This window comes from Cervus canadensis, chromosome 28, assembly GCF_019320065.1.
Source record: "Cervus canadensis isolate Bull #8, Minnesota chromosome 28, ASM1932006v1, whole genome shotgun sequence".
Lineage (NCBI taxonomy): Eukaryota > Metazoa > Chordata > Mammalia > Artiodactyla > Cervidae > Cervus > Cervus canadensis.
Window position 1 is genome coordinate 6,651,543 of NC_057413.1, and position 15,305 is coordinate 6,666,847.

At 40.3% G+C, this 15,305-nt stretch overlaps 1 protein-coding gene across 1 annotated transcript in view; it reads right to left on the reverse strand.

Annotated features, from left to right (window-relative positions):
* The window catches only part of MAK (male germ cell associated kinase), a 48,812-nt gene that overhangs the window by 18,332 nt on the left and 15,175 nt on the right, over positions 1-15,305 (reverse strand). Inside the window, exons 5-8 of the mRNA XM_043450023.1 lie at positions 13,457-13,536; positions 10,346-10,478; positions 4,624-4,795; positions 3,480-3,647 (exon numbers count right to left, since the gene is read on the reverse strand). Coding sequence (XP_043305958.1) covers positions 3,480-3,647; positions 4,624-4,795; positions 10,346-10,478; positions 13,457-13,536 — 553 coding nt within the window. The remainder of the gene's footprint in view (positions 1-3,479; positions 3,648-4,623; positions 4,796-10,345; positions 10,479-13,456; positions 13,537-15,305) is intronic.

Sequence of the window (15,305 nt, forward strand, 5' to 3'; positions counted from 1 at the left end):
GAAAACAAAATCTAGCTTGTAACATTGGCTGAATTTGAAAAAAAATTCAAACCAAAATGGTAGATACTGATAATGGTTTAGACCCCATAAAGGCATTAAGAGAAATGAGTTAAGAAAGCCTTCTACATAGTTTGTTTTAAATGAAAAACTAACATCATTTAAAATTCAGAGTTGTTCTAACTATACTCCATATTGACTAGCAATACAAAAAATTCTAAGAAAGAAGATTGCAAACATATACATGTTAAAGCCTATTTTAACAATATACCAGCAAAGAGAAGATTACTTAGGGGATAGAATATAAAAATACTAGTTAAAACAAGAAAGAAAAGAAAGAAAATACTAGTAAAAATGGTCACTACTTGATTGGATCAGTCATCAAACTGCTGCTATTACGTGGAAGTTGGGTGGGGGGACCTGAAGACTGGGTGACAGTCTTGAGCAGGGGTTCTCGACTGGGGAGACTTTGCCCCTTAGGAGATATTTTTATTGTTACAACTCGGGGGATGGGAAGTACTCCTGGTGTCTAGGCATCTAGGCATGCTGCAGGAATGGCGCTAAATATCGTACAATGAACAGGACATCCCGCCCCCCACCCATCCCCTCAACAAAGAATTATTGGGCCAAAAACGTCAGGAACACCGAGGAGTACTTTGGCCACCTGATGCAAAGAGCTGACACTGGAAAAGACCCTGACGCTGGGAAAGATTGAAGGCAGGAGGAGAAGGGGACGACAGAGGACCAGACGGCTGGACAGCATCACCATGAGTTTGAGCGAGCTGCGGGAGATGAGGAAGGACAGGGGAGCCTGGGGTCACAAAGAGTCGGACATGACTGAGTGACTTGACACACCACCAAGGTTGATGGCAGTCGGTCTGGAGGCTGTCTGAAGGTTTCTCCGCAGCTCAGCTGTGCGGATAGATCCTTGTCAGCATTACATGTCTGGATGGGGAGGGAAGTTCCCAGTTCTATTGGTGTGTGTGTGTGTGTGTGCGCGCGCGCTCGCGCTGGTGGAGGGCGGCTCCTTAAGATAACCAAGTCCCATTCTCCTGCACTTCCTGCCCTAAGCCAGTCCCCACCCGCCATGTGGAGGCAGAGCCCTGACCCCCGGTGAGCATCTTAGGTGTGCAGGGGCAGAGTGTGAAGGAACAGAGGCAGCATCTAGAACTTAACCATGTCTCCCTGCTTCCACTGAAATGCCCAACACTGAAATAGTGAACAAGAAAGAGGTGTTCTGGCAGAAGTGGGGGGAAGTTTTATTCTGAGTTTTCCCCTTAGAAACTTTGCTGTGTCCCCTACCACACCCGATGCAGGGGTTAATTACACAGACACTGCTTGGTGGACCTCGACCACTGCAGACGATTTAAATACATCAGTACCTGGCAGCCAGGAGGCAAATTATGAATTAAGTAGTCCCATTAATTAGCATGTCCGTATTCCTCAGGCAATAATGTACATTTTGGAGCTAGAACATTTATAAGAGTGTGTTTTGCAATTTCAAGGCTTCATCTGTAACTTTTCCCCTTTAAGATACCAGCTACCATCCTTAAAGAAACAGGGGATCTTTAAAAAAATAACATTTTTTCCTGTTTGTTGAGGGAATACTGATTGCATAGAATAAGGAATGTATAGAAAGTTTTCAAGAAGAAATTAAAATTATCTCTAAAGCCAACACCAAAGAGAAAATTACTGCTCACATTTTCATGTTTTTCTTTTCAGTATTTCTTTTTAGTCTTTCATTTACATTATCTTTCATATACATACATATGGTGTGGCAAAAAAAATAAGTAAATTGTATTTATTATAAAACATGTTAAGTGATAGTAATGACAACAGTGAAGGTACTGGCGTAAGATACAGTTGCAGAAGCTGTAAGTCTGTATAAAGTAAATACACATATATTTATAAAAAATTAAAATAGAAAAGTCTCATATTACCACTCAAAATATATTAAACTATGAGAATTCATAATAGAAAATGACCCTATTAAAGTATTTTGTGACTGTGCCTTTTGCCATTTACCTTACTTAATTAACATTATCTCACTTCAACCAGTTATTGACTATACAACATTGCACAAATTATGCCATGTCTGAGTTCCTCAGTTTATTTATTTTTAAGCAGTGATAATTACATGTACCTAATAGAGTTTTTGTGAGGACTGCCAGAAATTTTACATAAAGCCCCTGCTCAATAAATATTAGTTATTGTCATTAATTAATATCAGTATTACTGTTAAGGACATGAGTCCTAGGGTGGCTCAGATGGCAAAGAATCTGCCTGCAATGCCAGAGACCCAGGCCCGACCCCTGGGCTGGGAAGATCCCCTGGAGAAGGGCACGGCAGCCCACTCCAGTATTCTGGCCGGGAGAACCCCATGGACAGAGGAGTCTGGTGGGCTACAGTCCATGGGGGTCACAAAGAGTCGGACACGACTAAACATACATATGCCAGTATCTTCACTGTTGTAATTACTATCACTTAACAGGTTATGATTTTCTTGTAATAAATACAACTTATTTTTTTGGCCACACCGTGAAGCATGTAGGACTCTTAGTTCCCCAACCAGGGATGGAACCCGTACCCCTTCCAGTGGTGGAAGCACAGAATCTTAACCACTGGACTGCCAGGAAGTCCCGTTACAGATTACTTTAATATTTGATAGGGCAAGCAGTCTACCCCACCACCATCCCCCAAGTTACTTATTCTCGTTCAAGCCTGTCTTGGTTATTCTTTCCTAGCTGTTCTTCCAGTTGATCTTTAGAAGATATTTTCCTAAATTAAATGTTTGAAAAGCCAAACTATTATTTGGCTTATTTCAACACTTAATGAATAGTTAAATAACAATAAGAACACCATGAAGCCCATCATGACTTTTTAATTTAAGCCATTTGCAGATAAAATTGTACTGTTTTTAAAAGACCATGGGACAAGATTCCTCCGAAGGTGTTGAAGGTTTAAGTCACAAAGAAGCCAAGCGTGGGTGTCACACGCTGCCCTCTTGTGGGAATGGGAGAGAGAGATGAGGCTCCTTCCCGCGGAGGGACGGCCGGCTCTGCAGGGAACAGGAGTCCTCTAAGCCGCAGGAGAGCAGCGCAGATCCCACGAGGCCGGCTGACGGAAGGGGCGCTCTCATACCACCCACGACAAGCTGCTTCCTAATGAGCTCGTCCCATGCCTGAATTTTTATCATTAGAGATTGACTCCTTTCAGCCTCAACCTCCGTAGGGTTCCTCATTTGAACCACAAAACACAGAAAATCACTGGCGTGGCTATTTTTTGCAATTTTTCCAAGAATCTTACATGCCTGGAGGTTAATTCATTAGGTGCACTGGGTGCCTTAAGTTTTAGGGCTTACTTCTCTTGGTAAAACTCTGGTCAAAAATAGTCTTGTCTTTGCAAAGAAAGATACCCCCGATAGAGTAAAACCTCAAATTAAAAGAAGGAAAAGAAAGCTATACCAAGGAGGTTTGTCTTACCTGGCTTGCTGTTGGTCGTTTCTTTGGGTCCCAGTTCAACATTTCAGTCATAAGCTGAATGGCTTCGTTACTGGCATTGGGAATAAGAGTTTTTAGGTTTATAGGAACACACTGGGGAAAGCGGAAATTCATAGAGGATGCAAGCTGGTACCCTTCTGGCCAGTCACTCTGTTGAAAGAATATGTAAGTGGGGGAGAGAGAGCAATAAGAAAATGTTTTTAGTGATCAGTTTAAAACATAGTAATAATATAAAAATCACTCGTGTATGATGTGTTGACTGATAAATAAATGTGAAAACGAAATCCAATGGCATACCTAGTTCAGTGCTACAAACAGTATAGACAGAACATTGAATTAAGAATTAGGGGGAAAAATGAGAAAGCACTCTTATAAATTTCAAAATGTTAATGATGATGGTACCCAGGGGAGTTTGAACAACTAAGGACAAGTGATTTACAAAGAGAATAACTATTACAAAGATCCTCATTATATGTTAATGCATTGCCTCCAATGTCAAAAACTGCACATATCTGGGAAATGACAGTTTTGTTTTAACAACTGCGTTTTAACAGCTGCGTTAACTTGTCTAATGTTAACTATGAGGCACAGACTCAAGTAAGGCGTAATTATACATATTTAAACTTATTAAATAAGTATAACTCAGAAAGTGAAGTCTAGCTGAGTGCAGTAGTTAACTGAAAAGTCCTCATTTCAAGAAATTAAATATCTGTGGCAGAGGTATATAAAAGTAAACAAGCAAAGGTTAAGAGAATATAAAATCTAGGACACTTGGCATTAATAAGTTGATTCCAATGGATGTTCACAGAACAAGGAGGAAAGATTCTGAGCAAGGATGTCTCTGTAACCATCAGCTGATCATCTGCTCAAAGTTAAATATATAGAACTCTAAATATAGAAAATCTTCCCTTATGTTCTTCAAGGGAGGCAAGCACCTTTTTTCTACAACCTGATAGAATTCTAGCTTCTTGCAGTCCTCAATCCATCCCAATTAAAAAAAAAAAAAAGATTATAAGAAAAGTAACCGTTAAAGCATAAGCCTATTTGAAAAATGCAAATACCAGCTAGCTAGCTGAAAGTTATAAATAATGAAAAGTTACAGCAACTTAGGGACAAGCGTACTTACTTTTTTGGGAGTCCCTAAAACCTGGCAAATCTTAAAGATTTCATCGACCTCACTTGTCCCCGGGAAAAGTGGTCTTAGTGTATACAGTTCAGCCATTATACTGCCGACAGCCCACACGTCGATGGGGGAGCTGTAGGCTGACGATCGTAACAAGACCTCAGGAGCGCGGTACCTGAGCAAAGAGAACACAAGATCGAACAGGCCATTTCGGGCGTTGTCTCTGAGATGGAGGGACAGAAGGCTCTCATTTTGTTTGGTCATGCATCTCAGTCGAGGACCAGGTGTTAAGTGCCTTTCTGTGTTGGGTTTCTATGGGATGGAGCAGATGTTTCCTGACCACAAACTCATAGTGGAGCTTGAGACAAATATCATGAAATGTCCATGTGACCTAAGATAGGGACTCCCACAAACAGATGTGAAAATGCTATATAATATACTAAGGAAAGGGGGGAAGCTCTGAATGGAAGCAGATATATCCTGAATGGGAACAGCTGTGTAATTTTAAAATGCAGTACATCCTGATACATTCATATGAAGGACAGAAAACAAAAGATTAACAAAGATTATCCCTGAGTAGTGAGCTTTTTTCCCTTTTTTGTTTAAAGTTTATTTTATTCAAGTACAGTGATTTACAATATTGTGTTAATGTCTGCTTTATAGCAAAGTGATTTAGTTACACGTGTATACATTCTTTTTCATAGTCACTATGGTTTATCAGGGGATACTGAATGTATCCTGTGCTTATTTATCCTTTTTTTTTTGCTTATCAGTTTGAAACGGCAGTTCCTCAACTGACTCAATTCCCTTAATTAATAATATAGTATATTCACAGAGTTGTGTATCCATCATCACAATCAACTTGAGAACATTTTCATTATCCCCCAAAGAAACCCCACATCATTCCAACAGCCCTGGGTCCAGCATCTCTAGTCTACCACCGATCTATTGATTTGCCTGTTCCATCACTTCATATCAATGGGACCATACACTGTCTGGTCTTTTGTGACCAGCTTCTTTCACTGAACATGTTTTCAAGGTTTATCCACGTTGTAGCATGTATCAGAACTTCTTTCTTTTTATTGTTGAATAATATTCCACAAGCTGGAATCAAGATTGCTGGGAGAAATATCAAGAACCCTAGATATGCAGATGATACCACACTAATGGCAGAAAGTGAAGAGGAGCTGAAGAGTCTCTTGATGAAAGTGAAAGAGGAGAGTGAAAAAGCTGACTTAAAACCCAACATTCATAAAACTAAGATCATGGCATCCAGTCCCATCACTTCACAGCAAATAGAAAGGGAAAAAGTAGAAGCACTGACAATTTTATTTTCTTGGGTTCCAAAATCACTGTGGACAGTGACTGCAGCCCCAAAATTAAAAGACGCTTGCTCCTTGGAAGAAAAGCTAGACAAACCTAGACAGTGTACTACACAGCAGAGACATTACTTTGCCAACAAATATCTGTATAGTCAAAGTTATGATTTTTCCAGTAGTCATGTGTGGATGTCAGATATGAATCATAAAGGCTGAGTGCCAAAGAATTGATGCTTTCAAACTGTGGCGCTGGAGAAGACTCTTGAGAGTCCCTTGGACTGCAAGATCAAACCAGTCCATCCTAAAGGAAATCAACCCTGAATATTCATTGGAAGGATTGATGTTGAAGCTGAAGCTCCAATACTTTGGCCACCTGATGTGAAGAGCCAACTCATTGAAAAAGATCCTGATTCTGGGAAAGACTGAAGGCGGGAGGAGAAGGGGATGACAGAGGATGAGATGGCTGGATAGCATCACCGACTCGAGGAAATGAGTTTGAGCAAGCTCCAGGAGATGGTGAAGGACAGGGAAGCCTGGCGTGCTGCAGTCCATGGGGTCGCAGGGCTGGACATGAGTGACGGAACAACAATATTCCACTGTATGGCTATACCACATTTTGTTTATCTGTTCATCGGTTGTTTCTACTTTTGGGCTATTACAAATAATGTTGTTATGAACAGTCACAAGTTCTTGTGTGGACATACGTTTTCATTTCTCTTGGGTATACACCTAGGTGTGGAATTTGCTGGATCACATGGTAACTATATGTTTATCCACTGAGGAACTGCCAGACTGTTCTGTACCATTTTACACTCCTACCAACAACCTATGAGGGTTCCAATTCCTCCACATCCTTGCCAACACCTGTTACTATGTTTTGATAGTTTTATGAGACAAAATTATTTCAAATGTTTTGCCAGGTTTAGATGCTAGAAACAAATAGTCTCAATTTCACTCCATTTCAGTGCAGGATCTAAATTTACCCAGTTGAAAATAGAAGCTCCCTAAAAAGATTCTTTCCTGCAAGAGGAGATTTTCCAATTCTAACTATACATTTAAACAGATAAAAACTAGTATGCTTTGAGCTCTTAGCACTTAATCTGTTCAGTTCCTCTTTTGCTTTTGTAGGGATAAGTATCATTATCTTCCTCTTTGCAAGCTTCATTTTCAATAATTCCAGTTTGCTATAAACTTCAGAAGTGTGAGTTTTTGACGTTCTGTTTATCAAAAATTCTGAAGGAGGATTTCCAAGGGATTTGAGACAAAATGCAACCAAAATATAAAGGGATTATTACAAAAAAGCTAGACACCACTGTAAATCATTAAAACTGACTTACAAAGCAGTTTTTCAAAGGTTCAAACAATTCTAAAATTCAAATGGCAGCAAAGAGAGAAAAACATACAGCCATGCTTCAGCAGTCTTTGAAGTCAACCTCAGTGTCATCAGAAAATGTGTGGTTGGTTAGGCTCTGTCTGTGTGTATGTGTAATGTGTGTATTCTGACAACTGCAAGTTGTTATTTTGTTAGAATGCAATTTAGCAGCTTATTTGGAAGCAGTTACAAAACAGATGTGCATCCTCACCAAATACCCTTCAGCTTTCTAGGTTTCTTAGTTTAGTAAGAATACTGTTTTAATGATGTTCAGCATCTTTAAAACTTGTATTTGGTTTATCACTGCAAAAAGAATGCTATTTTCAATGCAAAAGTTTTTTAACTAAAATTAAGTAGCAATCCCAGTCATGTCAGCCATGTCACTTTTCAAAGAATGACCTTCCTAAAGCTTCACATTGATTCCAGGGATTGTGATGAAAAAAATCAAACCATTATTAGAAATCAGGTAACTAATTTTTCTCTTCGAAGCCAGTTTGAAGACACTCATTTTTTAAAAATTGTTAAAAAAAATTTTTAATTGTTAAAAAAAATTTAAAAAAAAAGCAAACTGGCATTATTAATTAGCTATGTGTTAAAGTGTGAACTTGGTTCATCGTCTCTCATGTTATCAGCTAAGACCAGGGGAGAAGCAATAAGCATATAGTGGCGGGGATCAGATGTGACCCAGCTTGCTTTAATGAAATTATTGAAAGCAGGCCCCGGCCAAGACTGTCCTGAGCAAATCGGGACATACCGCCACCCTTTCCCAGCTCTGTCCTCAGACTGATTCATTCTTTAACTACACTTGCTCCCTTAGTGACCTCATCCAACGCTGTAATTTTTAACACTGACATCCCCCAAGTTTACGTATCCAGCCCAGCCCTGCCCCATGAACCCAGGCCATAGGCCTGCTGCCTACAATGACATCTCAGGGGCACCCCTCACCTGAAAACACAACTGCCCCCCACCCCACCCAGAGCTCCGCAGTGGCGCCATCCCCATCAGGGCCCACTCCAGCCTCCCAGCTGCTCACAGAAAGGCCCCAGAAGTGCCTGACTCCTTTCCTTACTCCCCCGTCTGATCCCCCACGTTTGCTCTGCCTTAGAAACACACTCCACGTCCTGTCCCTCTCCCCACCTTCACGGCCATGAGATCCAAGTCATTTTCTGCCATCTTCTGCCCCAAAAGTGTAACAGCCTCCTCCCTGGTCTCCCGGTTCTGCCTGTGCTCCTCTAGATTCTGTTTCCAATCCGGCAGCTCAGAGCCCCCCAAGGGTCTCCCCAGTTCTTGCAGATCAGCAGGCCACCCCCACCCTTACCGTGATCCACGGGGACCTCTGAGATCTGGCCACCCACAAACACTCTAACCTCATTTCCTGTCTTGCCATGAGTGTTCATTCTGCTCTGTGCAGAGCGATCCGGCCTCCAGGCCTAGTCTCAGCATTTACACTCAGCATTTTCTCAGCACCTCCCCAACCCTACACCCCAGCATCACTGAGACCTTCTGTTTAAAACAGCAACACGGGGACTTCCCTGGTGGTCCAGTGACTAAGACTTTGCCTTCCAATGCAGGGGATGCAAGACAATGCAGGACAAGGCCTTCCAACGCAGGTTCGATCAGGGAACTAAGAGGCCAAAAAACCCAAAACAGAAGGAAAAAATAACAGCAACATGCCCTTCCCCTCCGGTGCCTCCTCCAACCCCATGTCCCCTTCCAGACTTAATTTTTCTCTGTGATAACATATCACTATCTGATACTCAAATATTCTTAACTGCTTTCATTGGAGTATAATATAAATACTTTGGCCACCTGATGCGAAGAACCAACTCATTGGAAAAGACCCTGATGCTGGGAAGATGGAAGGCGGGAGAAGGGGATGACAGAGGATGAGATGGTTGGATGGCATCACCGATGCGATAGGCATGAGTTTGAGCAAGCCCCGGGAGTTGGTGATATACAGGGAGGCCTGGCGTGCTGCAGTCCAGGGGGTCACAAAGAGTGGGACACGACTGAGCGACTGAACTGAACTGATACATACAGAGAAAAGCACGTGTCCCAGGAATCCAGCTTGCTGAATTTCCACAGTTAGAACGGACCCGGCACCCAGATCAAGGGACTGCATGCTGTCAGCACCCCAGACGGTCCCTCTCCTGCACTCTGCCAGTCACTTCCGCCCCCGCTCACCCCACCGTGCAGCCGCTATCCTCAGTTTTAACAGCATAGGTTAGATCTATTTTTGTACATTACATGGAATCCCATAACGTGCTCTTTTTCCGTTTGGCTCTTGCTCTCAGCACTGTATCCGTGAGATTCATCATACTGCTTATGTGGCTTGTAGGCCTCTCATTCTCGTCGCTGTAAGGCAGTCCAGGCGTCACATCTCAGACTACCCAGACGTGATGGACCTCTGATGTCTTCTGATGGACCTGTGTGTGTCTCTCTGTTGGTAACTCATGATGCATCTGATCTGTTTGTGTATTGGCTATCATGTAAGTGGCATGAGGCAGAGATTCTTTTCTGTTTAGCTCTCTTCTTTGTCGATGTTGCTGTTTAGTCACTCAGTCATGTCTGACTCTTTGCAACCCTGTGGACTGTAGCCCACCAGGCTCCTCTGTCCATGGGATTCTCCAGGCAAGAATACTGGAGCCGGTTGCCATTTCCTTCTCCAGGGGATCTTCCTGACCCAGGGATTGAACCTGTGTCTCCCACATGGGCAGGCGTATCCTTTACCACTGAGCCACCGGGGAAGCCCTCCTTCTGTGTTCCCAGTTCCTGAAATAGTATCCGTCCAGCAGGAGGTGTTCAACAAATATTTGTTGAATGAGTGAATGGATGTGTGAAATCCTTTTTCCTTCTCTTTTTAATAATAAAAGAGTCATGAGCCAATCTTCCCCTCTCTCCAAGGAATGTAAAAAAAATTCAGTTCTGTATTTTAAGTACTTGAATTGGAACCTCCAGAAAGACACAGAACAATCTACTGCAGGAAAATGTCACCCGGGACGCACGTCCCTGGACAGTTGCATAAGCTACTCACCATCTGGTGGACACATAGTCCGTATACGGCGGCTGTGACCTTAGTTCTCTCGCGAGTCCAAAGTCGGCAATCTTCACAAGTTCTGGACCCATACAAAGCAAGTTTTCTGGTTTCATGTCCCTATGGAAAAAACCTTGGTAATACAGAGAGGAGAAACAATAAATCATCGTATCTAGACATATTTGATTTATTAACAAGATGTAGCTGGACCTCTCTGTTCTAATTAGGAGCGTGAACTTAGGGGGGAAAATAAACCTTATTTATTGTCTATAAAATGATGGGAGGTGGGAACCATGGTTTCAGAATAATTTGGCAAGGAAATTCATACAGTGTATATGATGGGTAAAAATAAATGTGCACATGTATTTCCTTTTCTTTTTTTTTAATGTTTATTTATTTCTTTGGCCGCACTGCGTCTTAGTTGCGGCACACAGGATCTTTGATCTTCACTGCGGCATGTGGACTCTTTATAGCTGCGGCATGTGGGATCTAGTTCCCTGACCAGGGATGGAGCTCGGGCCCCCTGAATTGGGAGCAGCGTCTTAGCCACTGGACCACCGGGGAAGTCCCTCCATGCGTATTTCTGTTTGTGGATCTGGTGTGTTCAGGCACTGGGTTGGTACTGCCACGTGACGATCATCTCTGTGAATCTGCACAGCGGCCCTAAGGAGGCCCTGTGATCACGAGTGTGTAACAGACGAGGAGGTTCAGCCTGGAGAGAGGCAGTCGCGTGACGCTCAAGGAGGGCTGCACGTCAGCTCACGCCCATGCAGCTGGTCTTCCTGCTGCTGACAGTGTAACCGCGATTCCTTGAGTATAATCACTTATTTGAGAAGTGCATTAAGCACAACAGGAACACCACACATTTGAACCAACTCCTTGCTTTAAAATCATTTAACAGCTCAGCTCTCTCCAGTAGCTGCCTTGTTGGCAATCCCAAACATTATAATGCTTATTTATATCAAATAAGCTATCAAGTGAAAGTCGCTCAGTCGTGTCCGACTCATTGAGACCCAGGCCAGAATTCTCCAGGCCAGAATACTGGAGTGGGTAGCCGTTCCCTTCTCCAGGGCATCTTCCCAACCCAGGGACTGAACCCAGGTCTCTCGCATTGCAGGCGGAGTCTTTACCAGCTGAGCTACAAGGGAAGCCCCTTATTGGCCTAACTAACGTATAAAATAGATGGTTCCTGAAGCTACACGGCAGCCCTGTGAAAATGAGGCAGAAAGCCCTCCTTGTAGACGTCTAGGGAGCATGTAGAGCACACCGGCTGTACACAGATGGCCTGTATCCTAACGACCCTTCCGGGTGGAGAATGAAGAACGGCCAGTCCATCGGTTGTAGGTGATCATCATCATTCCAAGAGGGTTTGAGCTCGGAAGACTTCTCTAAGCCTGAACTGTTCTAATCCCTTCAGGGCAGCTGTGGGCTGTGTGTGACATCTGTACTCCTTACTCCAGCTAGCTATTGAGATCCATTTCATTCACTTCCAAGAGAAACATGTCATAATTGCATGATGAAGACAGGAGAGGGAGCACGTGACATTAATGTATAAAATCTTACAGAATTAAACCAGAGTTGAGGTTTTCCCCACCTTATATAGCATAAATATATTGGTAACTTGGTCCTATTTTAACCAAAGTATTAGTTCAATTTTTTGACAGCTACTATTTTAAAAGTGTCTGTTTTCTCAAAGGATTACATCTGAGACATTTAAATACGACAAGAATAAATTAGCTTTTGTAAAAATGTCTATTGTTCTTGAGTTTGGTTTCCCAAATCACAATGGAGACACTTAAAAAGAGATCTCTAGATTACCCTTTACTTTTAGCAACAATTTTTAAATCCCAAACTAGTTTCCTCTTTCAATCCCTTATGCTCTGAAGTTGCTGGTAGTTGTTATATATCCAAGAAATCTAAACCAATTTTACTACTAGCCTAAAAAATAACAGTAAAACACAAAACTCTTTACAAAAAAATCAAAAGAATTCATGAGGCTTTTGATTTTTCACACCACACTTGCTCTATTAGCATAAATTAACATATGCAAAAATCAAGAGTTACCATGCTGATCAGAGTTTTAAAATGGGTTGAAGATAAGGAATCCACTACGAACAATAAAAATAGCATATATCCTTAATTTTAATCAACAAATGACTGACTTTTACCAATCAATTGTAGTAAATTATCATGGGTTTTAGATTTTGAAAGACCTTAACAGCTTATATGAGACTGGGGATTCAAGAATGTTCTTACAAGGTTTATATGGGATTCAGCATGGCACTTTTAAGAGTCTCATGCTCTACCGACTCGGGCGGCTAGCATAGCACTTTTAGAAAATTCTATGTATTTCTGCGTGGCATTTTTAGAAAATTCTATTTATTTCCTGTAGCAGTTAAAAGAGAAAAGAAAATATCAGATGAAACATGAGACTAATGATGGTGATTTTTGAATGCCTGTGCTCAAAATGCAGCAATGGTAGCATAAACTTTTCTCATTTAATATCTAAACAGCTAGTGATTCTAAACATTCATTAACATTTTTCATAATAATCATATTAACTTTTCAGGTTAAGTTACTTTGGTTTGAGAGAGATGCAAAAAACAATATCAGTTATAAAATTAACATAAATAAGAAATTCATAAAAATAAGAGCAAGCATTTGATTTCTTCAAGTATAGAAATAACTATGTGTGAATACTAAGGAAAACTAGAAAATACTATAGCTTGGGTGGCTTTAAACTAGTTAAATGTTAGTAATTGGTCATGATAGATCAAAGCATTTCAACCTTTTCCAAAAGAGGAGACTTATATTTTTTTCATTTCCATAGTAAAATTAGGTGGAATAAGGTAGCAGGGTGGGTTTATTATGACAGACTAAATGCTGGTGATCAAACTGTTAAAAAATTCTGATATAGAGGAAGATAATTATAGATTATAGAAATTCTATTTAGAATTGTAGAAATTCTGAAGTTTTTAAATATGTCATTTAGTAGGCACATATTCCAAAGTTGTAGTTATCTAACATAATATTATTTATTTAATAATAGCTTACATATAATTCCTATCCATAACTGACAATAATCTAAAGATGTAGGGATATAAAACCTACCATGTTTATGGATAAATGCCAGCCCCTGCAATATCTGATACATAATATTTCTGATGACAGACTCAGGGAACAACTTGTTTCTGTGAAGAAATGAACAAATAAACAGTAATGTAATTCAGTTTGTAAAAAGAATGGTATATACTAAAGGTACAGTTATAGAATCAGAGCCAATGTTTTGTGCATGGGTCTTCAACTGAAATGGAAAAGAAGGTTACTTGAATAAGAAAGCCTTGGAAATTATTCTCAAAAACAATATTTCAGGAAGTTAAGCTACCAAAAACAGTGTAAAAATAGCACTTAACCTCAAATAGCCCTTTTACCATGTACAATTGTTAGTAGTTTAATTCATACTTTTTTCTTATTATTTTTTAAATTATGAAAGTATGATAACACATTTATAGGGGACTTGGAAATAATTTACAATTTTGACATTGAATAATATTCTAAACAATATCACTTTTATTTCCATTTAATTTAGAAATCCAGAATTGAATCATGAAATTTCAAAGCTTACTCTTTTTTTAGTGTTCATTTGCAATTGTATTAACTACTTCCATCAACAGGTTTATATATTTTTTTAAAATCAGATGAATATATAATATTTGTTGCATTTATATGTACTTAATTTTTTCTTCAAAATTATATCTCAACATATCTTTTTTATTATTTTATACATTTAAAAGAGCATAAATTATTATTCAAAGCCAAAAAGATTACCCATAATCACACCACCTGATGAAGAAACTATTTTGACTTTTCAGTATCTAATCCAGTCATAATCCACGTGTATAATTCTTATATAAGATGTCGGTGTTACATAAATATAATTTTGGTTTCTGGTTTTTACCCACTTGTAAGCACTTTCAAATCAAATCCCTTATGACTATACAGTGGAAGTGAGAAATAGATTTAAGGGACTACATCTGATAGAGTGCCTGATGAACTATGGACAGAGGTTCATGACATTGTACAGGAGACAGGGATCAAGACCATCCCCATGGAAAAGAAATGCAAAAAGGCAAAATGGTTGTCTGAGGAGGCCTTACAAATAGCTGTGAAAAGAAGAAAAGTGAAAAGCAAAGAAGAAAAGTGAAAAGCAAAGAAAAGGAAAGATATTCCCATTTGAATGCAGAGTTCCAAAGAATAACAAGAAAGCCTTCCTCAGCGATCAATGCAAAGAAATAGAGGAAAACAACAGAATGGGAAAGACTAGAGATCTTTTCAAGAAAATTAGAGATACCAAGGGAACATTTCATGCAAAGATGGGTTCAATAAAAGACAGAAATGGTATGGACCTAACAGAAGCAGAAGATATTAAGAAGAGGTGGCAAGAATACACAGAAGAACCGTACAAAAAAGATCTTCACGACACAGATAATCACGATGGTGTGATCACTCACCTATAGCCAGACATCCTGGAATGTGAAGTCAGGTGGGCCTTAGAAAGCATCACTATGAACAAAGCTATTGGAGGTGATGGAATTCCAGTTGAGCTATTTCAAATCCTGAAAGATGATGCTGTGAAAGTGCTGCACTCAATATGTCAGCAAATTTGGAAAACTCAGCAGTGGCCACAGGACTGGAAAAGGTCAGTTTTCATTCCAATCCCAAAGAAAGGCAATGCCAAAGAATGCTCAAACTACTGCACAACTGTACTCATCTCACACACTAGTAAAGTAATGCTCAAAATTCTCCAAGCCAGGCTTCAGCAATATGTGAACTGTGAACTTCCAGATGTCTAAGCTGGTTTTAGAAAACGCAGAGGAACCAGAGATCAAATTGCCAACATCCGCTGGATCATCGAAAAAGCAAGAGAGTTCCAGAAAAACATCTATTTCTGCTTTATTGA